The sequence below is a fragment of the Podarcis vaucheri genome (assembly GCF_965113315.1).
Source record: "Podarcis vaucheri genome assembly, chromosome: 8".
Classification (NCBI taxonomy): Eukaryota; Metazoa; Chordata; class Lepidosauria; order Squamata; family Lacertidae; genus Podarcis; species Podarcis vaucheri.
This window is the reverse complement of record NC_138766.1, coordinates 84,058,184-84,081,132: the sequence shown is the minus strand read 5'-3', so window position 1 is coordinate 84,081,132 and position 22,949 is coordinate 84,058,184. Positions and strand designations below refer to the sequence as shown.

Sequence of the window (22,949 nt, the reverse complement as noted above, 5' to 3'; positions counted from 1 at the left end):
AGCAGCTTCACCACACTGTATCAGTTACATTCAGGTGGGCTATCTTAACTTTTGAAATTAGCCATTTCGGGAGTATTATGCAAAAGCAAAATTGGAAGATATATTTAACTGATGATGTAGAAAGGCCCTAAGATGGGGAGTCAAGTTCCCCTTCCATGCCATTTTTGTTCTTGCTAAAGCTTTTATTTGGGATAACTTGAAGTTGAGTTATCACCCTAAGAGCTGTAATATATCGTGAATAGAGAGATGGAGCATTTTTAAAAATCCCTGTAGATCTTGCATTTTCTTCATTTTTTGACTTTAAAAATGCCAGTGCTGCTAAGCTAAACATTAGAAGCTGTATTCATAATCACACTACTAAATGCAGATTAAAAATTACTTTCAGTCTAAAATAGACTAGCATAATTATTCTCATTTAGTTGCCAATATAACCTAAGTACCATGCTATAACCTTCTTTAAAATGTCATACATTTCACTGACAACACTGAAGGCATACGTGTATGTTTGAAGGCACACACACACACACACACACTCGTCATTACTTGCAACGTAAATGAGGACTGTTTAAGATGCAAATCACCCGTTAGGATTGGTATTAATATATACCACAAGAGAGATTTAAGTCAAAAAAATCCTCTCGGATCAAAGACATGTTATTCATATAACTGCACGTTTTTCTATCTGGGTCACAAATGCTTTATTCTTCCTGATTCATACTTCACATCCCTGTAAACCCACAAAACTAAGTCTGGTAAACTTATGATTTTTGTAGTATCTATATCACAAATGGCGTAGTTCCTTGTCTGTGTGTTTTGGGTTTTTCAGGCGTTTCAACTTGTGCTTCCTGCAGAAGTGAAGCCAGATAACAGCGCTGCTAAAAGATCTCAAACGACTGGACATTTGGTTATCAGCCTGCCAAAGGTAGGGCAAGATGTTCCTGCGATGCTCAGAATTCAGTTTTGCCTTGGATCTGCTTGCCTGCACATTCTTCTTCTTTTCCCTGTATGTTCTGCCCTTGAGGCATTGCAAAACTCAGAGCAAAATGTTCCCCAGAGCACAGTGTTACCGCCAAAGTGGAACAACATCAAACGTGAAAGACTGGATAAACAACATAGCCTCCTAAAGGAAGAAACATGGCAAACTTGAGCCTCAGTTCTGAGTAGACTGCCTCTTCAGTAGCACCTTCAGAGCTAAGCCCATGTTGTCACGATGCTGATTCGATGCCTTGCCTGTCTGCAAGCATTTCAAGGCCTTTTCACAACATAGTCTTTAGGGCAGAGCTTCCCAAACTGTGCGTTGTGACACATTAGCGTGTCGGCTGCAGTGTATAGGTGTGTCACGCGAACTGCGCTTCTCCTGGGGCTGGATAGGGGTTAGTTTAACCTCCGGTTTGCTAGTGAAACTCTATTACTGTGTCGTGAAACATATCTAAAAATTGTGTCACCAACATGAAAAGTTTGGAAAGCTCTGCTTTAGGGACTTGAGATCTTGCTCTCTTAAAGAAGCTTTGGCAGAAGCAGTGATACCTTTTAGTAGACTAAGAATGTAGGACGCTGCCTTATAGCAAGTTCAGACTATTTGTACTGGCCTAGTTTTAACTACTGCCCAGCATCCTTTTTCCTGGAAATGACAGGGATTGAACATGGGATGTTCTGCATCCAAACAAAGCATGTTCTCAGCTGCTGAGCAGAGAGCTCATCAGGAGCGTCATTTTCCAGATGGATGCGGACCGCAGAGTGGAACTTTGGTCTGCCATTTTATTTAATTATTTTATTGCGTATCATACTTGTAACATGCAATTAAGTGGTTGTGCCTCGTCTTTGGGACACTCTCCCCACAGCAGATAACAGGAGGCACCTTCATTGGTGACATTTAGGTGTCGGGTTAAAAGCTTTTTATTTAATAAGTCTTTTAATTGTGTTACTCTTTTACAGTTTTTCTGGTTTGTGGGTTTTAATGGCTGCTTAATGCTTGTTCTGATTTTTGCTCTTGTTTTTATTGCCTCAGTTCTCCAGTATCTTCATTGCCGATTTTATTTTATTTTTTTCAGCTTTTCTATACATGAGTTCAGACATGCAAAGTGTTCAATAGATGCCTGAAATCAGTGGTCACCAATGTGGCTGTCCTACTGGTAGTGTTGGACTACAACTCCCATCACCTCTGGACATTGGCTATAACAGCTGGGACTGATGGGAGTTTGAGTCCAACCTCATTTGGAGGGTACCACGTTGGCCACTCCTGCTTCAACAACAAATGATTTCTTATTTTATTTTCTCGTGTGGGTATTTTTGAACTGGCTCTAATGAAAATTAAATAAAAGCTAAAGTTATGGAAAGCAAAATTTTGCTCCAGTAGCAGGTTGCACAGCTGCAGTTTGTATTCCTGGTCTGGAATAAACACAGAGGCAAAGACAGAGATGGCTGTGTAGCGTTTTAACTGTTCTGATGTTGAAAACTGCTCCCGAGCTGCCTTTGGGACATGTTTTCTTCCCCTTGAGCCATGAATCCTTGCAAAGCTAATGCATTAAAATGCTGGCCTTTTCTCCCACATCCCTAAGTTATTAACGGAAGGCATTAGTAAGATAGTGTGTTCCTTCTTTACTTTTTTTTTTTTACATTTGTTCTTAAATCTTTTTTTAAAATATGACTCCTCTGCTGAGATGTATGTAGCCAGTCTCCTTCAAGTTCATACCATCTGTCTTGTCTTGCTGGGCCTCTCATTAATTCCAATGGTGCATCTGTAATGACAGGTTTGCAGCCTCATGAGTAGCTGGAATTGTGCCTGAAATGTTATTCATCTGACCAAAATCCACTTCTCCAAAACATTCAGAATACACTTAAAATGAATATTTATCACACTTCTAAATCATAGAATTGTAGAGTTTGAAGGGATCTCAACTAGATCATCATCCAACCTCTGCTTAAAAACCTCTTGTGGGAGTTTGTTCCACTATTGAACAACTCTTACTATTGGGCAGATCTTCCTGATATTTAGTCAGAATCTACTTTCTTGTAACTTGAAGCCATTGGTTCAGGTCCTGTCCTGTGGAGCAGGAGAAAGCAAGTTTATTCCTTTTTCCATGTGGCAGGCCTTCAGATATTTGAAAAAGCCTATCATGTCTCCTCTCAGTCTCCTTTTTTCCGGGCTAAACATATCCAGCTCCTTCAAGTGCTCTTCATAAGGCTTGGTTTCCAGACCCTTGATCATCTTGGTTGTCCTCTCTGCACATGTTCCAGCTTCTCAATATCCTTCTTAAATTGTGGCACCCAGAACTGGACACAGTACTCCAGGTGCAGTCTGACCAAGGCTGAATAGAGCGAGACTATTACTGTTGATGCAGTCTAGAATAGCATTAGCTTTTCTTGCTGCTGCATCACACTGTTGCCTCATGTTCAGCTTGTGGTCTACTAAGTCCCCTAGATCCTTTTCATATGTGCTACTGGCAATCCAGGTGTCCCCCATCTTATATTTGTGCAGCTGGTTCTTCTTGCCTATGTGCAGGAATGTGCAGGGAATGTGCAGGTGACCTTGGAACAGACAGCTCACGGAAGAACCCCGACCAAACCCAAGAGGAGGCGTGTAGTGGTGATAGGGGATTCCCTACTGAGGGGAACAGAAGCAGTGATCTGTGGGCCTGACAAGATGTCTCGGGAAGTGTGCTGTCTCCCCGGGGCTAAGATCCAAGATGTAACTGAACGACTGCAAGGAATCATAAAACCCACTGACGAATACCCCTTCCTCTTGGTTCATGTGGGAACCAATGACACTGCAAGCAATAGCCTCCAGAAGATCAAAAGAGACTACGAGGCTCTCGGCAGGAAATTGAAGCAACTAAATGCACAAATTGTCATCTCGTCTGTCCTCCCAGTTGAACGACGTGGCCCAGGGAGAGAGGGGAAAATAGTGGAAGTGAACAGCTGGCTTCGCAAATGGTGTAAACAGGAACGGTTTGGATTCTTAGATCACGGACTGCAGTTTCTTGAAGATGGACTTCTGGCAAGCGATGGGCTGCACCTCACAACGGTTGGGAGAAATGTTTTTGCCAAAAATCTCAGAAACCTCATCAGGAGGGCTTTAAACTGACTAATGTGGGGGAGGGAGACAATGCTCCTGAAGGTAGGAGTCTATCAATTAATGAAGATGATCATCCAAATGTCATAGACCAAATGGAGCAAACAGCACGCGGACCTAGTGGTGGGAGGAAAAAATCCTTAAATAAGAGACACGGGGGAATGATTAATGGACTTCAATGTCTGTACACTAATGCGCAAAGCATGGGAAATAAACAAGATGAGCTTGAGCTCTTGGTACAGCAAACTAAATATGACATAATAGGCATCACTGAAACCTGGTGGGATAAGTCCCACGATTGGAATGTAATAATGGGGGGATACAATCTATTTCAGAGAAACAGACCAGACAAGAAAGGAGGAGGAGTGGCGTTATATGTCAGGGATGTGTATACCTGTGAAGAGATCCAAGATTTAGAACCTCAAAGCCAAAGTGAGAGCATTTGGGTCAAAATTAAGGGAGAGAAGAATAACAGAGACCTCATTGTGGGAGTTTACTATAGATCCCCAAGCCAAACGGAGGACATAGATGATGCCTTCCTGGAACAGATGGCCAAGCATGCAAAAGGAAGGGAGATAGTAGTAATGGGGGACTTCAATTACCCGGATATTTGTTGGACGTCAAACTCAGCCAAGAGCATAAGGTCAAACAGATTCCTCACTGGCCTTGCAGACAACTTCATTGTCCAGAAAGTGGGAGAAGCAACAAGAGGAACAGCCATTTTAGATCTGGTCCTAACCAATGTTGATGACCTGGTTAGTGGGGTAGATGTGGAAGGATCATTAGGCGCGAGTGATCATGCTCTTCTGAAGTTTACTATACAGCGGAAAGGAGCAGCCAAGCATACTAGGACTCAATTTCTTGACTTTAAGAAAGCCGACTTCATAAAACTTAGGGAAGTGCTGGGTGAGATCCCATGGACAGCAATACTTAATGGAAAGGGAGTTCATGATGGCTGGGAGTTTGTTAAGAGGGAGATAGTAAAAGCACAACGACAGGCAATACCAATGAGACGGAAACATGGAAGGTGCCTAAAGAAGCCAGGGTGGCTATCTAAAGAACTTTTAACTGAATTAAGATTAAAAAAGGATGTGTACAAAAAATGGAAAAGGGGGGAAACCACCAAAGAGGAATTCAAACAAATAGCCAGCACGTGTAGACACAAAGTCAGAAAAGCTAAAGCACAGAATGAACTCAGGCTTGCTAGGGAGGTTAAAAGCAACAAAAAAGGCTTTTATGGGTATGTTCGTAGCAAAAGGAAGAACAAAGAAACTGTGGGGTCACTCAGAGGAGAAGATGGTGAAATGCAAACAGGGGACACAGAAAGGGCTGAACTACTCAATGCCTTCTTTGCCTCAGTCTTCTCCGATAAAGAAAACAATGCCCGACCTGAAGAATTTGGAGCAAATGATTCAGCAAAGGAAACACAGCCCAGAATAACTAAGGAGATAGTACAAGAATATTTGGCTAGTTTAGATGTATTCAAGTCTCCAGGGCCAGATGAACTGCATCCAAGAGTATTAAAAGAACTGGCAGATGTGATCTCAGAACCACTGGCAGTCATCTTTGAGAATTCCTGGAGAACAGGCGAAGTCCCGGCAGACTGGAGGAGGGCAAATATTGTCCCTATTTTCAAAAAGGGGAAAAGAGAGGACCCAAATAATTACCGCCCAGTCAGTCTGACATCAATACCAGGGAAGATTCTGGAGCAGATCATTAAGCAAACAGTCTGTGAGCACCTAGAAAGGAATGCTGTGATCACCAATAGTCAGCATGGATTTCTGAAAAATAAGTCATGTCAGACTAACCTGATCTCGTTTTTTGACAGAATTACAAGCCTGGTAGATGAAGGGAACGCAGTGGATGTAGCCTACCTTGATTTCAGCAAGGCATTTGACAAGGTGCCCCATGATATTCTTGTAAAGAAGCTGGTAAAATGCGGTCTTGACTATGCTACCACTCAGTGGATTTGTAACTGGCTGACTGACCGAACCCAAAGGGTGCTCATCAATGGTTCCTCTTCATCCTGGAGAAGAGTGACTAGTGGGGTGCCACAGGGTTCTGTCTTGGGCCCGGTCTTATTCAACATCTTTATCAACGACTTGGATGATGGACTCAAGGGCATCCTGATCAAATTTGCAGATGACACCAAACTGGGAGGGGTGGCTAACACCCCAGAGGACAGGATCACACTTCAAAACGACCTTGACAGATTAGAGAATTGGGCAAAAACAAACAAGATGAATTTTAACAGGGAGAAATGTAAAGTATTGCACTTGGGCAAAAAAAATGAGAGGCACAAATACAAGATGGGTGACACCTGGCTTGAGAGCAGTACATGTGAAAAGCATCTAGGAGTCTTGGTTGACCACAAACTTGACATGAGCCAACAGTGTGACGCGGCAGCTAAAAAAGCCAATGCAATTCTGGGCTGCATCAATAGGAGTATAGCATCTAGATCAAGGGAAGTAATAGTGCCACTGTATTCTGCTCTGGTCAGACCACACCTGGAGTACTGTGTCCAGTTCTGGGCACCACAATTCAAGAGGGACACTGACAAACTGGAACGTGTCCAGAGGAGGGCAACCAAAATGGTCAAAGGCCTGGAAACGATGCCTTATGAGGAACGGCTAAGGGAGCTGGGCATGTTTAGCCTGCAGAAGAGGAGGTTAAGGGGTGATATGATAGCCATGTTCAAATATATAAAAGGATGTCACATAGAGGAGGGAGAAAGGTTGTTTTCTGCTGCTCCAGAGAAGCGGACACGGAGCAATGGATCCAAACTACAAGAAAGAAGATTCCACCTAAACATTAGGAAGAACTTCCTGACAGTAAGAGCTGTTCGACAGTGGAATTTGCTGCCAAGGAGTGTGGTGGAGTCTCCTACTTTGGAGGTCTTTAAGCAGAGGCTTGACAACCATATGTCAGGAGTGCTCTGATGGTGTTTCCTGCTTGGCAGGGGGTTGGACTCGATGGCCCTTGTGGTCTCTTCCAACTCTATGATTCTATGATTCTATGATTCTATGATTCTAAGTGTAGAGATACTATGGATAGCAGCCACATGCCATTGCAAGTGTGTTCATAAGTAAACTTCACTGAGAGATTTACCCCCAAGTAGCCATGCATAGGACTGCAGCCCACAGGGCAGGACAATTGGCAAAGGTGTCTGGGAAGAAAAGTCTGCAATGTGGAAGCCTTCACAGAAAAGGCCTTGTCCGCAACTGCCGCTGACTTCACCGCCCAAGAAAGGGCATCCACAGCAGAGATTCATAGTGATCTCTGCAAATGAACAGGCTCATCCAGAAGAATACCTTGATACTTTGGAGGCCTGAGGAATGACAGGTGAATCTCGACATTTGCAGTGCAGTGATGTACTGCTGCCTTGCTGTGCAATACAGAGAGCCGGTGTGGCATAGGGCTGTAAGTCTGTAACTTTAAAGACAGCCTTGGTCCAAATGTCAACTGCTGCAAACTTAACAAGTTCTGCTAGGGTCTTAGATATCCACCCCCCCCCCAGTAAAATACTACTTTTTTCCAATATGGAACTCAGTCGGTGAATGTTGCCAGGATTGTTACCAGAATAGGGCCATTAAGAAGCAGGAGTGAAGTATCAGCATGCTTTCAAGGTTTGTAGAAGTACAAACAAATTCCAAGCAACCCCTCACAAAATAACAAGCCTAAAAGTCCCAAAATACAGCCAAAAGAGGACTGAGTATGCTAAATAGCCAGGAATGTAGATTGACAGTTGGAAAACGTTAGAATGGGTAGAGAGAAGGAGAGACTCGAATAATTTATCTGGAGGGAACGGCCGGCTAGAACCGTGAACTGGAACACTCCTTTTAGGAGGAATGATGCACTGCAACATTTTGTTGCTTGTGTCACTTGCAAAGAATAATGCCAGTCTACCTTAGAGAGTTGATGCGTGTCTTACAATTATGTGATGTGTACTGAACTCTCAATTGCGCCATACAAATATGTGTCAAATAAACCTATTGTCTGGAAAGGAACCTTCGCTACGTTCAAAGCTGGTCTTCTTGGCAAGCCTTTGCAAAAGTATAGGGTCTCATATGTATTCACTACGCATATCTGAGGACTCTGGGTCTATGGTCATCCAAAGTGCACATGCAGCACAAGAATAGTAATTCCTCAATTGTATTGATTCATAAGCATCCTGTTTGAAAGTTCTTACATCTCAGTGCAAGGCCTACATTGGATAGCTTGTTAATTTTGCAAAACTCCAGCTTTTCAGAACTTGCAGTCCTTTAAAAAAAAAATTGCCTTTCTAGTGACCTTGTGGTAGCAAAGATCCTGAAGAGAATAAATTTCTGTGTCAAGTAAATGAAAGCATTTCATGTTCCCGAACACACTTTTATTAAGTCTGAAAATTAATGTCCTTCCTTCTTCCAAAGCAAGTAATAAGGGCAGCAAAAAGGTTTTAGACAAATAGAACAGGACATTTTTCATCACAAAGCTAACCAAAAGGGAGACTTTCAAGTTTTTGCATAGGGTGGGTTTCCATAGACATTTTATGCTTCACAAAGTCAATGCAAGTTGGCTTCCTGAGTTATGTATGTACTCTGCTGGTCTACTTCAACCCACTTTTCAAAGTATTATATAAGTGTGCTGAGTTGAGATTGAAAAATGCATTGGTCCGTTGGCACACTTATTTGTGGTATGGAAAGGTGAAAGTACATAAAGGATTCACAAATCATATAATTAAGAAAAAATGTATAGAGTATGGGATCAATATAAAAATTTATTGGAGAAAGAAACACCACTTTCGCTTTCACCATTGGAAGACATAGTGGTAAAGAAAAAGAATATGATGGAAGGTTGGGCAACTTATAGAAATTTATTAAGAGAAGACAGAGGAGAGTTTAAATTAAAAGAATTTAAGGAATTATCAGAAATGTTAACAACATGGATGCAATATCATTGCTTGAACATAATATTTAAGACAGATAGGAAACAAGGGTTTGGTGAACAAATATCACAATTGAAGAGAGACCTGTTGGAATGTAATGTTAAAGTGCTGTCTAAAATGTATAAGATATTATTGGAATGAGAGACAAAGGATGAGCAAGTAAAATCTTCAATAATACGTTGGGCAATAGATATTTGTTATAATATAGACATGGAAGCATGGGAACGATTGTGGAATATGGATATAAAATTTAAGAGAAAATCATGAAAATGTTATATAGATGGTATCTAACACCTAGTAGATTGGCAAAAATTTATAAATCAAAATCGAGTAAGTGTTGGAAATGCAAAGAAAAAGAAGATACTTTTATCCTATGTGGCAGTCTTGTAGTAAGGTTAAAGCTTCCTGGGAAATGATGTATAATGAATTGAAAAAGATATTTAAGATAACATTTGTTTAAAAAAAACAACACAGAAGCTTTTTCTCTTGGGAATTATAGATGTAGAGCTACTCAAACAGTATAGAAATTTATTTATGTACGCAACTACAGCTGCAAGAATGTTATTTGCCCAAAAATGGAAAGAAGAAGTCCTGACAAGAGATGAATGGATACAAAAACTTATGGATTATGCAGAAATGGCAAAACTTACCAGAAGAATAAGAAATCAAGATTTCAGCAGCATCAGGTCTGCTAGCTTTGTGGTTTTTCATTTGGTTAATAGCTATACACAACTCTCTCAGATTTGGAGATGCTGCATGCTTATCTCTAATCTCATCTCTAATCAGCTGCCCAGATAAATTTGTGACCATCCTTCAGGTCCTCCATGATAATATGACAGCAACAATTGCAGATTACAGTGGCTCTTAAAGTGAACCATTCACAGTTGAATCAGGTGTTAAACAGGGTTGTGTTATTACCCCAACTCTATTATTTTAGTTGCCGTGATCCTACACATTGTCAAAGGGAAAGTCCCCCCCCCCCGAAGTAGAAATTATATATTGAACAGATGGAAAGCTCTTTAACTTGAGTAGGCTGAAAGCAAAGACTGAGGTTACCATAACTTCCGTCATAGAGCTTCAACATGCTGATGACAACATAGTGTGCACACACTCAGAGGATGAGCTCCAAACCATTCTAAATAGCTTTGCAGAAGCTTACGAAAAGCTTGGCCTATTGCTCAACATCCAAAAAACCAAAGTACTGCACCAACAAGCACAAAACAATGCCCCTGCAGCGCCACAAATCTAACTTAATGGTGTAACATTGGAAAATGTCGATGACATCTCCTACCTGGGCAGCTGTCTTTCCACAAGGGCCGACATTGATATCAAAATCCAGCATCACCTGAAATCAGTGAGTGCAGCTTTCTCCCTATTGAAGTGCAAAGTGTTTGAGGACCGGGACACTCACAAGGAAGCCAAAATGCTTATTTACAAAGTTGTTGTACTACCAACCTTACTGTATGCTTGTGAAACATGGACCACTTATAAATGCCATCTCCAACTCCTCTAAAGATTCCATCAGTGGTGTCTCTGAAAAAATTGTTGGAAAAACAGGCGAACTAGTGCCAGTGTGCTGGAAGAAGCAAAGATCACCAGTGTTGAAGCAATGATTCTTCAACATCAACTTCATTGTACTGGTCATGTTGTGCGGATTCCTGATGATCGTCTTCCAAAGCAACTACTCTATTCTGAACTTAAAAATGGAAAGCGTAATGCTGGTGGTCAACAAAAGAGGTTTAAAGCCTCTCTCAAGGCAAATCTAAAAAAATGTAGTATAAACACCAACAATTGGGAAACACTGGTCTGCGAGTGCTCCAATTGGAGAACAGCTTTTACCAAAGGTGTCATGGACTATGAAGATGCTCAAGAAGATACGCAAGGGAGTAACATGCTAAGAGGAAGACACGTTTGGCAAATCCTCACCATGATCAACTCCCACCTGGAAAACTATGTCCCCACTGTGGAAGGACTTGTGGATCCAGAATTGGCCTCCACAGTTATAGATTCCCTATCAAGACTGTGTTGATGGAAGACATTCTTACTCAGCGACGAGTGATCACCAAAGAAGATTTGTAAGAATTACCCCAAACAAAGGAGCTGATGAATCTGTAGTGAATCTGTACAGAATCACTATGAGGAAAATGCATGAGCAGCACTGCAGAGTTGCAGCCTTCTTTGTTTCTGACACCAGATGCCCAGTTGATGACAAAGGAAAACATAAAAAATGAAGATAAATGTCTCCTAGCAACATCAGCTTTCACAGCTGTCCAGGTTTATCATCCAAAAAAGCAAAGTTCAGCAGATGCATTGGTAAGAAGTGTTGCCGTACCCATCTTTTGATCAAATTCTTAAGGAGGCTTGCAATGGATTGCAGTGATTTAAATAAAACAAGAACCAGCACATACACAGATAACCCAGCAGCCCTTAGTTTTCTGGCTGATGGATGAGGCCAGAGTGTGCAGTTCCCACTGGGAAACCACTTGTAGTACAGAGTTACTCCTGGCTGGGATGGGGGGAATCAGCTCTCAGCAGCTTCTCCTTCTCTGTCTGATGAAGAGGACTAGGTTGGTCTTGACCTTGCCATGATATTCTTCCTGAGAGGCATGGGGTTTGACTTCCCAGTGGTTTGTGGTCCTCTGGCTGATGGGAGTGGCTGGCCAGAATGTAGGCCTATTCTGCTTAGCACCCCTAGGACAACTTGGAGCCCAGTGTTCCTTCTAGCAGAGAGGGGGAAGCAAGCTTCCTATGTTTGCTTCCCTGCTGGCTGAAGGTTGGGCTAGACTTCCTCTAGCCATGCTGCTCTTCCTTGGAGGTAGAAGATGTGATCTCCCAGTAGATCTTTGACCTCTGATGGATGGGACCAGAGTATGCTTTCTCACAGTTCTGCAATACTAGGCAAACTAATAGGCAAATTTATTGGGCTTCAGATGCCATTAATAAATATCTAAAAATTAATGGCAGTTGAACTCTGAAAACCCAAACCTATAATTTATAACAAAAATATACAGTTTCCACCATCAAACTGAATGATCATTGACATGCTGGTGCTCTATAATTCTGGGAACATTTTGTGCAGATGTCTTCAGGATTTGCATAAAATGTTACTCAACTTGGAAGTCCAGAACAGTTTTTGCATTAGACTCAGAACATAAATAGCTTATTCTTTATCAATCTAGCCAAAGTGGAGCACCTCTATGTCTCACTAATTTAAGTAAGAGAGAGAGTGAAGCATAGGCATAATTCTGCCATTAAAATCATTGGGTTTTAGATGTGCTTAACTTTGGCTGCATTGTGCTCCTTGATTTGTAAAGAATACAGAAGGTTTGGACCTCATTCTTTTTGAAAAATTGTCTGCTTTAGGCAGCAAATATAAGTGTGTGTGTGTGTGTGTGTGTGTGTGTGTGTGTTTGTGTGTGTGCACACACACCCTTTATTCAGAAGATTTTATTTATTTTCAGTGCCTGGAGCTGAACTGTGATAATTTGTGCTCCCTAACCTTGATGTTCAGATACGGTGGACTGAAATGTTAAATAAACACATTTTACCTGAAGTATTTGTGTTTATAACATTTTCTATCCTACAGAAAAATGCAACCTAATGATGAAACCAATATACTTTTCTTTTCAGGCTAAAGAAATAATTGTGGCTAAGCAAGACGTATCCACTTCTAAGAAACCCTCTGACACCACTAAGCTTCAAAAAAATCTAAGAAGGTAATAGTTATGATTTATACCTCAGTTTTTTATACATGCTGCAAATGGGTTTTTCAGTTGCAAGGATATTTCTTCTCATGGAATGCACAGTTGTATGGAATAACAAAAATAAATATTGATTTGTATGAAATAAAGCTTAATATGGAGCCTTGTCCAATGCCTTTATAAACGTCTGCTTTGGTGGCCAACCCGAGAAAGTTCTTATAGCCGCAAGTCAGATTTATTCCATTGACTGTCACTTGGCCTCTTCTACTGCGTTATGAATTGAAGCTCAAATTCTTGATCAAGAAAGGACTTTTCAGGTTCTTCACTCTGCTAAGCGATATTTCCTGGGTGCCTGAACAACTTAGGAAGACACAAGAACTTCCTGACAGTAAGAGCTGTTCAACAGTGGAATTTGCTGCCAAGGAGTGTGGTGGAGTCTCCTTCTTTGGAGGTCTTTAAGCAGAGGCTTGACAACCATACGTCAGGAGTGCTCTGATGGTGTTTCCTGCTTGGCAGAGGGTTGGACTCGATGGCCCTTGTGGTCTCTTCCAACTCTATGATTCTATGATCTATTTGAATTCCATCTCATTTAGTTTAGGGCTATTAATGGCTGAAATTTTTGAAGTTATTGATCAATAACACAAGGCAGCATAGGCTCTCATTGGCAAGGAGGAAAGGATGATATTTGTCTTTTGTGTTCTGAACAAAGGTAACATTTTGCTAGTGGACTAGGAAATCTCTACACTAGATCATGTGTCAGAGAATCATAGGATTGTGGAGTTGGAAGGGATCAGGGAGTCATCTATTCCAACCCTTGGGAATCTTAACACACATCCAATTTGAAACTATGCCTGACCCTGCTTAGCTTTGCAAATGTGCTAGCAGTTTACTTTCTGTATCACTAGCTGGAGAAAGATGAGCGTTAACACTGGGGCTGGAGGGACAGTGCATAGTGGACCATCTTTTTGGTGAAGGATGGGATAAAAATCTACCAGAATCAGAGAATTGTAGATTGTCACCACCATCATTTCTGTGTTTGATATTGGACTCTCTTACGTGTTGCTGAAAGTTTTGTAGGGCACACTCAGTTTCTGTAGGGTACTGGCCAAACTCCCATTGCCTCACATGACCTGACTGCACAGCCAATAATGTCTCCCTCGTCGAACCTGCACCTTGCAGAGAAAAATCAGTAGCTTTTGATTATCTGTCTCTGAAGGAGATTGACCATCATTATGGATCTTCTCACCGAGGAACTGAAATAAATAAATGAGGAAGTCCAGGATCCTTGGAACCCAGGTTGAGAACCACTGCTTAGGCAAATGCCTTGTGGGGAAGTGATTTGATAACTGTTTAGCTTAGCATTTCTTGTAAAAAAACACCCCTCTGCTAGCCACTTTAGTTCTTCAGGTTTCTCATCCAAAAAAGCAAAGCACAATTGATGAGCTGGTGGGGAATATTGTTGTGGGGACTGCACCAGGAGCTTCATATCTCTCTCTCTCTCTCTCTCTCTCTCTCTCTCTCTCTCTCTCTCTCACACACACACACACACACACACACAGAGGATTCTTGTAAAGCAGACTGGGTGATTCTTGTGGGAGTCAGTCTTAAGAGCCTTACCTTCAGGGTGGTGCTGACCCAATTGCTTCTTTGCAAAGTCAAGCCTCTCCTCTTGGAGTTAGTTACAAGGGCTTTGAGGAATAAAATTTATAGGAGCAAATATTCAGCCTGATGCTGCATGGACAGCTTAACATGGATTGGAAGATCTGGCAGTGGGAGCTTGGCTACTTAACAGATCGCATAGACGTTTCCTCAAATCCAGAGGTGGATGCTGGAACGGATGGAATCAGAGAAATGTAAAGTTGCAAGGGGCCACTAGGAACTTCTAGTCCACCCCCTGCAATGCAAGAATATTTTGCCCAATGTGCGGCTTGAATCCATGACTCAGAGACTAAGAGTCTCGTGCTCCATCTTCTGATGGAGAAGATACCCCCGCAATTCATTTTGGCCTTTTCCAAGGACCGATTCAATTGTGTGATTAGCTCTGCCCTGTGGAACTCCTTGCCAGTAGAAGTCCCAGTAGAATTCATCCCTGCCTTTTTTATATATATATAAAGTCTTTAAAAGCAGTCTTGTTCAGACAGGCCTTTGGAATGTTATTTTTAAAAAACAACAACCAAACAACTAGTATTTATTGATGTTTTCATTGATGTTCACATTATATTTTTATGTTGTACATCACTTTGTTATATTTTTATGAAAGTGCAGTAGATATCTAAATAAATAAATAATAATCCCTTTTATCGTTGCTCCATTTTAGCAAGGACAGTTCCTAAACATGTCAAAGAGTTGGCGTGAATCTCACCCTCCAATAGCCTGAGAGCCTCCAGTAGGAACACGGGCAGATTTTTAAAAACTTTAATTAATCATATTTATGACATGTACTGAGCTTAGGGAACAAGGTGACCTAGACAACATGAATTGTGACTAAGACCTTGTTTCCCATGATTGATGTCTTCCTCTAAATAATACTTGTAAAGGCATGTTCTTCCCGATCAGATCCTGATTTTGAAAGTCATAGGTGTCCTTGCACTTCCAGTTCAATGGATGTTCTTCAATGGATGTTCTTCAGACTGCTGCTTGATTACAAGAGTCAGACAGGCTCTTGGAAACTCATATGTCTCTGTCTTAAATATCTATTTTGCTTGTGTAACAACTATTCTAAGACCTTTTCAAAGACCTAGATGGGAGCCTAGTCCTGTCTTCATCTGCTAGTAAACACTGCCAGTCAAACTACTGTGCTTATATGTACAGATAGATATACCAAGTCAGGCAAGATTCCTATAAAATCAAATGGGGGGGGGAGAGAAAGAGATCACAAATTCTGGGCCTGAACTGGCATGTCTGCTTGTGCTGTCGGCTTGTAATCTTTTTATGGTCTCATGATTACTCTCAGTTAATAGCAATAACCTCACTGGGTGTAAAGACGAATGAGAATGACTGTAAAGCACTTAGAGGCATTAAGATCGCTACATAAATGGCAAGAACCACAAAGCACTAACATTTCATAAATGATATCATTTAAATAATAGTGTAGATTTAATGAGAGGCTGTGGCTTATACAAAATCCAGCATTTCATAGACTTCAGCTCCGACAAATTCTCCAGGGACTGCAATGGCAACCTGTTGCATTTGGGGAACAATTCAAATTATCCGTTGGAGGTTAGCCATAGCTGAATTCTGGGTTCAATTCCCAGCATCTCCAGTTAAATTATCTGTGTCTCAGGTCTTCAGAGGCTCTATAATACTGAATGCTGGAAAAGTTGTGCCGATGGTCTCACAGTAGAAGGTAGCAGCTTCACATAGCTGAAATATATTTTGAAATATAAATTATCTGCATATCTAGGAAACAGATTCTCTCTTCCCCATGATTTCACAACCATAATTATCATCTGCTTACAGGCAGATAAACAAATTAAGGGGGATGAGACCCAAGGGAGAAGGACTTGCATAGAGAAAAAAACCATACATTGTCACTGCAAACCTAGGACCCTCCTTCTCCAAGGCATTAGACCTCCCTCTCTGAGAATGGAGAAAATGAGTTCCAACCTCAGAGAGGAAGATCTGATGTTAGCTTCTGCCTCCCCACTGTCCTAGCAGTTTGTACTCCGTAGAGCAGAAAACTGGGTCCACTAGGAACACATTAGGGGCATGCCAGGGGAGGACATGGTGAAGGCTTAGATCTGAAGGATCCAGTGACTTTTCAGTCCCCCAACATGCCCCCAAACTGGAGATTGAACTACTCCAGCCCTGGAGCTGGTGTAGCTCACAACTGTTTTATCTCCTCCCCACTAAGGAAAGACAAAACAGGAAGCAGGACAGAGAATTGCAAAGCACCCTCGTTTCTACCCTGCCACAATGCAGCAGATAGACTGCTTTCTGTTTCCTCCAAGGCCAGTTTTAGTATTACATGGTAAATGCCCTTTTCAATTAATATTCTATCACAATATTAAAGAGTGGTCAAGAGCATTATTTTGGTGATCTATCTAAATTTTCATGATCTTCTAGGCAGGCCAGGAAGACAGAACCTAGCACATTCATTTTCACATGATAATGAAGAAACAATCATGGACCTCACTTTCTTTTTAATACGGGGAGAGTGGAGATGCCCTGCTCAGAACATCATTGCAGTGGTACCTGGGGTTACAGACGCTTCAGGTAACCCAAAAATAGTACCTCGGGTTAAGAACTTGGCTTCAGGATGAGAACAGAAATCGCGCAGCAGGAGGCCCCATTAGCTAAAGTGGTACCTCAGATTAAGAACAGTTTCAGGTTAAGAATGGACCTCCAGAACGAATTAAGTTCTTAACCAGAGGTACCACCGTATTCGTCAATGGATTTTCACTAAGTATCCCACAAGGTTCTGTGGGGAAAGGACAGAACTTGCAAGAAGATGTTTGAATTTCTTGAGGCTAGGGAAGAACTTCTTTTTCAAGAAAAGACACTCTTTTCTCCACAGGAGGTTTGCAGGTAAAGGAAATATATTTCAACGTTGTTAAAGGCATGAGAACAGAAGCCAAACGAGAGTTCCGGCCTTCTTCAAGTAGGAGAGGAAAATCAGGCTGTTCCCAGCTGGGGGATACCATTGTTCTTTGGAAAGATGTGTGATGGTCTTTGAATGCTGCCCCCCTCCCAATACCTGGCATGCTAAGAGAAAAAGCTTGGCTCTGAGGTGCTTGATATATAACACCTCAGAAGTGCTGATGTTTAAAGACTAGATGTTCCAGCAGGCTGCTCATGTCTGCAACGAGGCAAAAAATTCAGGCTGGTTTGAGAGGTGGGTAGTAAACCCAGGTGTCGTTGCAATTCAGCGGCAGGTGAAGTAGCCTGATTTTGTAGTCACAAAATCAGTTAGCCTGACCATTTGGGGGGGGGCACTTAGAAGAGAAGAAGAAGAGTTTGGATTTGATATCCCGCTTTATCACTACCCGAAGGAATCTCAAAGCGGCTAACATTCTCCTTTCCCTTCCTGAAAAACACTGATCCAAGTAATTGTGATAAGATGCTAAGGACATCCTTGTCTTGGACTCTAGTTTAACTGTGATACCCACATAGAACTGGATAATGATTTCAGATAGTTTGGGGAACTTATGCCCAGACATGGCATAAATTTGTCAGGAATTACCAAACAGCCATTGTGGTTCTCTTCCTACCCCCACACAATTGCTTTCCAGACTTTGCTAAACAACTCTTTCAATTTCTGGTTCCAAAAATTGGAATCAAGAGTTGGTTAAAAGCAATTTGCTTCTCTCTATTGTTTTGGCTTTGCTTGAAGAAGTATGGGGTTGGATGGTTAGTCTAGAACAGTGTTTCCCAACCACTGTTCCGCGGCACACTAGTGTGCCGCGAGATGTTGCCTGGTGTGCCGCGGGAAAAATTAAAAAATTCGAAATATATATTTTTTTTAAAGTCAAATTTTCGATTGGGGCGCCGTCACTAGATGACCCCTGGGGTTCCCTCCCTCCCTCCCGCTCTGCGCCTCCCTCCTCCTCCTCCAGGGAGGCCCTTCCTGGCTCTCGGCCAAGGCTTGGTGGCTGCCACTCACTCACTCGCTCGCCCACCCGTCCCTCCATCCCTGCACCCGGCCTCTCCCCCTCCGTCCCCGGCGCGGGGGCTGCCGGGATCCGTAGTCCCCTCGCCCTTGGGCTCCGCGCCCGCGCGGGGTGCGCGAACTACGTTTCCCAGCGTGGCCTGGCGGGCCGGGCGTTTTGTTTGAAGCGCTCTTCTCCCGGCCATGGAATGAGCGCAGCGGCGGCGGCCGGGCGGGCAGGGGCTCTTCCGCGCAGACCCCGCGCAGCCTGCCTGCGCCCCCGCGGAGATTGGGCGGCAGGATGGAGCCCGGGGATCCCTGCGGAGGCGGAGCGGCGGAGGCGGAGGCTGCCCCCCAGGTAGGGCTGCGTCGGGGTTTTTTTTTTTTTGCAATGCTGCATCCGCGCCAGAGGGGACGCATCAGACCGTGGGGAGACCCCTTGGCGGGCGTGCAAGGCAATGCATGCGTGCAGGCATTGCATGGAGTGCAGTGCAATGCAATGGCAACGCGGCGCCCTGCATGCATGCATGCAACTTCCACTGGCGCTCCGGACTTGGCAGGTGAGGGGGGTCCCCAGTGGGCGGCAGAGAGAGCCGGGAGGGCGAAGGGGAGCCGGGGGGGTGCAGCGCTGCTCCCCGAGCCGAGCCCGGGGGAAAACTTCGGCGTCGTTGCGCCGGGTGTTGGAAGCGGAGGCTGGCGGGGGCCCCTCACCTGCAAAACCTGGTCGCCTCTCATATATTTCGTGCATTGCATTCATCGCCCGCTTTCTCCTCCAAGGAGCTCCCGGGGGCGCGCGTGGTTCTCCCCGTGTTATCCTCGCAACAACAGCCCTGCGAGGTGGGTCAGGCGAGTGGCCCAAGGGAGCACCCAGGGATTGTCCTGGCCAGGTGGGGTGATTTGAACCCTGCTCTCTGCCCGGTCTTCGTCCTCATTTAGCCCCCACATGTGCATGACTGTGCATGACTGAGGTTTCCCCCCTCGTCTTGGCTATGGTGTGAGTCTGTGCTGTTAATTAATGGGGTTCTGCCTTCGGAGAAGATGAGCCAGCCCTCAAGGAGGTGATTATGTAATTTGCTAGCAATTCATGTCCCTCCCGGCGTGACGCTGCGCGCTGACGTCACGGGGCTGTAATGGTGGTGTGCCTCGAGATTTTTTTCATGAAACAAGTGTGCCTTTGCCCAAAAAAGGTTGGGAAACACTGGTCTAGAATATTAAATTACGTGATAGATGCAGAGGTGTGGTTGTAGAGTAAGTGTCTTTAGCGCCTGCCTCAAAGCGACTAATAATCTGAATCAGAATCATAACACATTCTTGCAAATGAGCTGGGGAGACAGCAGTTAATTACCTCTCAGAAATGTCCATTTGTAGTGTGCCTACCGTAATATTAAATCCACTTTATTAAACTTGAACAGCATGAAAGATCTGTACGGCTAAAGTGTGTTCAGCAAAAGAGGGGGATGATTGAGCCTTTCTCACTAAGGGTGAAACTAAACGTGATGTTAATTACATGAATGCAATTAACTTGCAAGTTTCTGTTTTGTTTTTTGTTATGCATTCTGCAAGTAGCTGCTGAGTAGCCTCCAGACTGGGCAAGAGGGTAGGGAGTACTGAGGGGAATTTAGCTTTTTCTCTCCTTGCAAAATAACTTCTCGACAGCTCTTATTTGCATGCCTAGGAGAATCAGTGGGCGTTTCCCTTGAAATGCAAGTACTTTTTAAAGTAGCCATGTTTAGATCATAACAATGTGTGAAAAGCACCTAGCTTTCTCCTTTGGTGTCTTCTGTTTTGTCATTTTGGCCAGTGAATGACCTTTCACAATCCTTCAGTGGAACTTCATGATTGTTTGTTCTTTCTAGATAGAACAAGCAGTTGTGAAGCTCCGCTGAGCAGTGACTCTGAGAATAAATGCATACTGCATCCAGCGGAAGACTTCATTTGTTGTTGCATTTCACTGTGGGCTCTTTGGCTGGAGAGATGCCACAGATGAACAGTCGGCACTGCTAGATAAAAGTGAAGTATCAGTGTCATCCAAGGAAAAAGAATGCATAGTTGCTTTTTGAACACTGTAAAATTAAGTTCTGTTTAAATGTTCCTGGCATCTATATAACTAATTTTTTAGTTGACCTAGTCAATATGTAACCATTTACATGTCTTGGTGGCCTTTGAATTTGTGCATTTATGGATTTTCTTGACTGCTTTGCATTGCCGTTTTGTCTTTTCTCATTGGTTGCTGTTGCTGACACTGCTGGACAGCTCCCCTAACCTGGCTTGGGATCCTGCATATGGTACTGTGGTCTAAACCACTGAGCCTCTTTGGCTTGCCGATCAGAAGGTTGGCAGTTCGAATCCCTGCGACGGGGTGAGCTCCCGTTACTCTGTCCCAGCTCCTGCCAACCTAGCAGTTTGAAAGCATGCCAGTGCAAGTACAGGGGTACCTCGGGTTAAGAACTTAATTCGTTCTGGAGGTCCGTTCTTAACCTGAAACTGTTCTTAACCTGAGTGGCTACAACCCCATAGTCACCTTTGACTGGACGTGACCGTCCAGGGATCCTTTACCTTTACCTTTTACCTTATGCAAGGAGACCATCCTGAAATGTGTGATGTAGTTCGTGTGAGCACCATTTCTGATCACCCCTTTTTTAGTGTTGTTCTTCCAGCAGTAAGTAGTGTGTGGTTATAACAGCAACCGTGTCCTGACTGGCCAGGTGGCAGAAGGGCCAGTTAACTGGGCCAGCTCCATTCTTCCCAGTTGCACAGCAAGATGACAACCCAAGCAATGGAACTGTACTGGAGTGGACTGGGACATGCTTCCATATATGTCTAGTCTATTTCACAGCAACTTTGAGTTCATATTCTATGCACCAAGCACTCCATGTACATACTTTCCTTGCTGCATTGGCCCTGACAAATGACAATAGTGAACGCTAATCTGTTGAATGCTGTTTTAATTTGGTTCAGGGGTGAAGGTGGAACTCTTTGCAGGAGACGAGTTTAGGTACTACTGTTTTTTACTGTACAGTTTTGAATCTCATTACTTAACAAAAGGACATAGAAAAGCAGCCAACTGAAATAAGCACGAACTGATATAAACATACCATTCAATTTAAATAGCAACTAATGTTTTGTTTGTTGTCAACAAAAGGTTTGGTTTTTATCACTGCTTTCCAGCATTTTTGTGTAATTGGGATGTTGAGAAGGATAAATTGCTGGATTGAAGCAAGTGAGATACATCTGCAATGAAAATAATGCATTTAAAATAGGTGCTTTTTCAGAAGCTGGCAAATTATACCTTGATGCATATTCTTGGTGCAAAGTAAGTATCTGGATTAAAATGAGTTTTAAAAATATAAAAACCAGTGTTTGTAGGCCTTCTATGTATTAAATCGTATGTAGTTTACATATGTGAGTAAACCTATGAAAACACACACAGTTTGACTTGTCCTGGTTTTAGAACCATTCTTGATTTAATATTCTTGATTGTGAAATTGTTGTCTCTGGAGATTTGAGGAAGCTACAGGATGAGTATCTGTCTGTCTTGGATAAAATTGTTCAAATCCTGCTTATGTAGATAAATCTTAGAAGTATTTTCCAAGCGAAATGTCTTCTAGTCCATTTTATGTTAAGATAAAATTATGCATATAACTATTAATATTATTATTATTACAGAAATGAGTGTACAGAGAAGCTGGAAGTGGACCCTAGCAAGTATTCATTCCCTGATGTAGCAAACATTGTCCAGGAAAAGGATCGGATTGGACAAGGACCTATAAGGCTTCAGCGGCAGAAAACTGTAGATGCTAATAACATGAGCTTTGATGATGACCCAGATGTTCCTCCTTTAATTTGAAAGATTGATATAGAGTTTCTTTTGACTTTAGAACACCATAGACCTGTCTAAAGATAAGTGCCTTGCCTTTTAGCTGATTCCCTTATTCTGTTGTACAAACAAATGGATGTGCTTCTCTATAAACCCATCTACTTCAGCTGTCTCTGGTGGTAATTGAAATCCCTGTCGGAGTGGAGTTCTGCTTTACTAAACAGCACATCAGTTCCAAATTGCACAGGCCTTTTTTCACATACCGTGCTTTGCCAGCATTCTTACATCAACCTTGGAGATGGTGTGAATTGTTTTCAGGGTCTGAGGCAAATCTCTCTCTCTCTTGCATGTACTGAAATTGCCTCAAGACTCAAGGCCAGGCTTGTTCTAAGCGGCTGAGGTGGGGAGGGGGACAGTAGGCAAAGCAAATCCATGTTGTATCTTTTCCTGCAATGGTTTAGAAGGGAAAGAGAAAATTTTGATCTTTGTTCCAAAGATCAGAGTCAAGGGGACAGTGGTGAACAGTTTCTAGATGTGGAGCACTCATCAGAGTCCTAGCCAAAGCACCCAGGTTGATAATTTTTTTTGAGCTAGTGGGATTCTGGCCAAATACTGGAAATGGGTATGGAAAGATGGCTGCAAAGATGGGTTGTAAATGGTTGGGATGGGTGAGTTAGCTTGGGATGGGTGAGTTAGCCTGCCTAGTTAACTTTGTCACTCCAGCTTTCTCTCCTCTCTCTCTTTTTCTCTCCCCCACAATGCCCTCCCTCCCATCTCTGCTTCCACAAATCCTACACTGTCTCCACTGTTCCTCTGGAAAATCACGATGGAGATTGTTATTTACTTCT

At 42.9% G+C, this 22,949-nt stretch overlaps 1 protein-coding gene across 4 annotated transcripts in view; it reads left to right on the top strand.

Moving 5' to 3' along the window:
• Positions 1–22,267, top strand: part of DNAAF11 (dynein axonemal assembly factor 11) — a 42,598-nt gene extending 20,331 nt beyond the window's left edge. For 3 of the 4 annotated variants that reach the window (XM_082235741.1, XM_082235739.1, XM_082235740.1), the window contains 3 exons: positions 827–922; positions 12,627–12,712; positions 21,951–22,267. In XM_082235741.1, coding sequence (XP_082091867.1) covers positions 827–922; positions 12,627–12,712; positions 21,951–22,131 — 363 coding nt within the window. In that variant the 3' untranslated portion in view covers positions 22,132–22,267. Of the gene's footprint in view, positions 1–826; positions 923–12,626; positions 12,713–16,762; positions 16,821–21,950 lie in introns of those variants that run through there. The other variant, XM_082235742.1, reaches the window with a different exon arrangement.
• Positions 22,268–22,949: the final 682 nt, after the last annotated feature.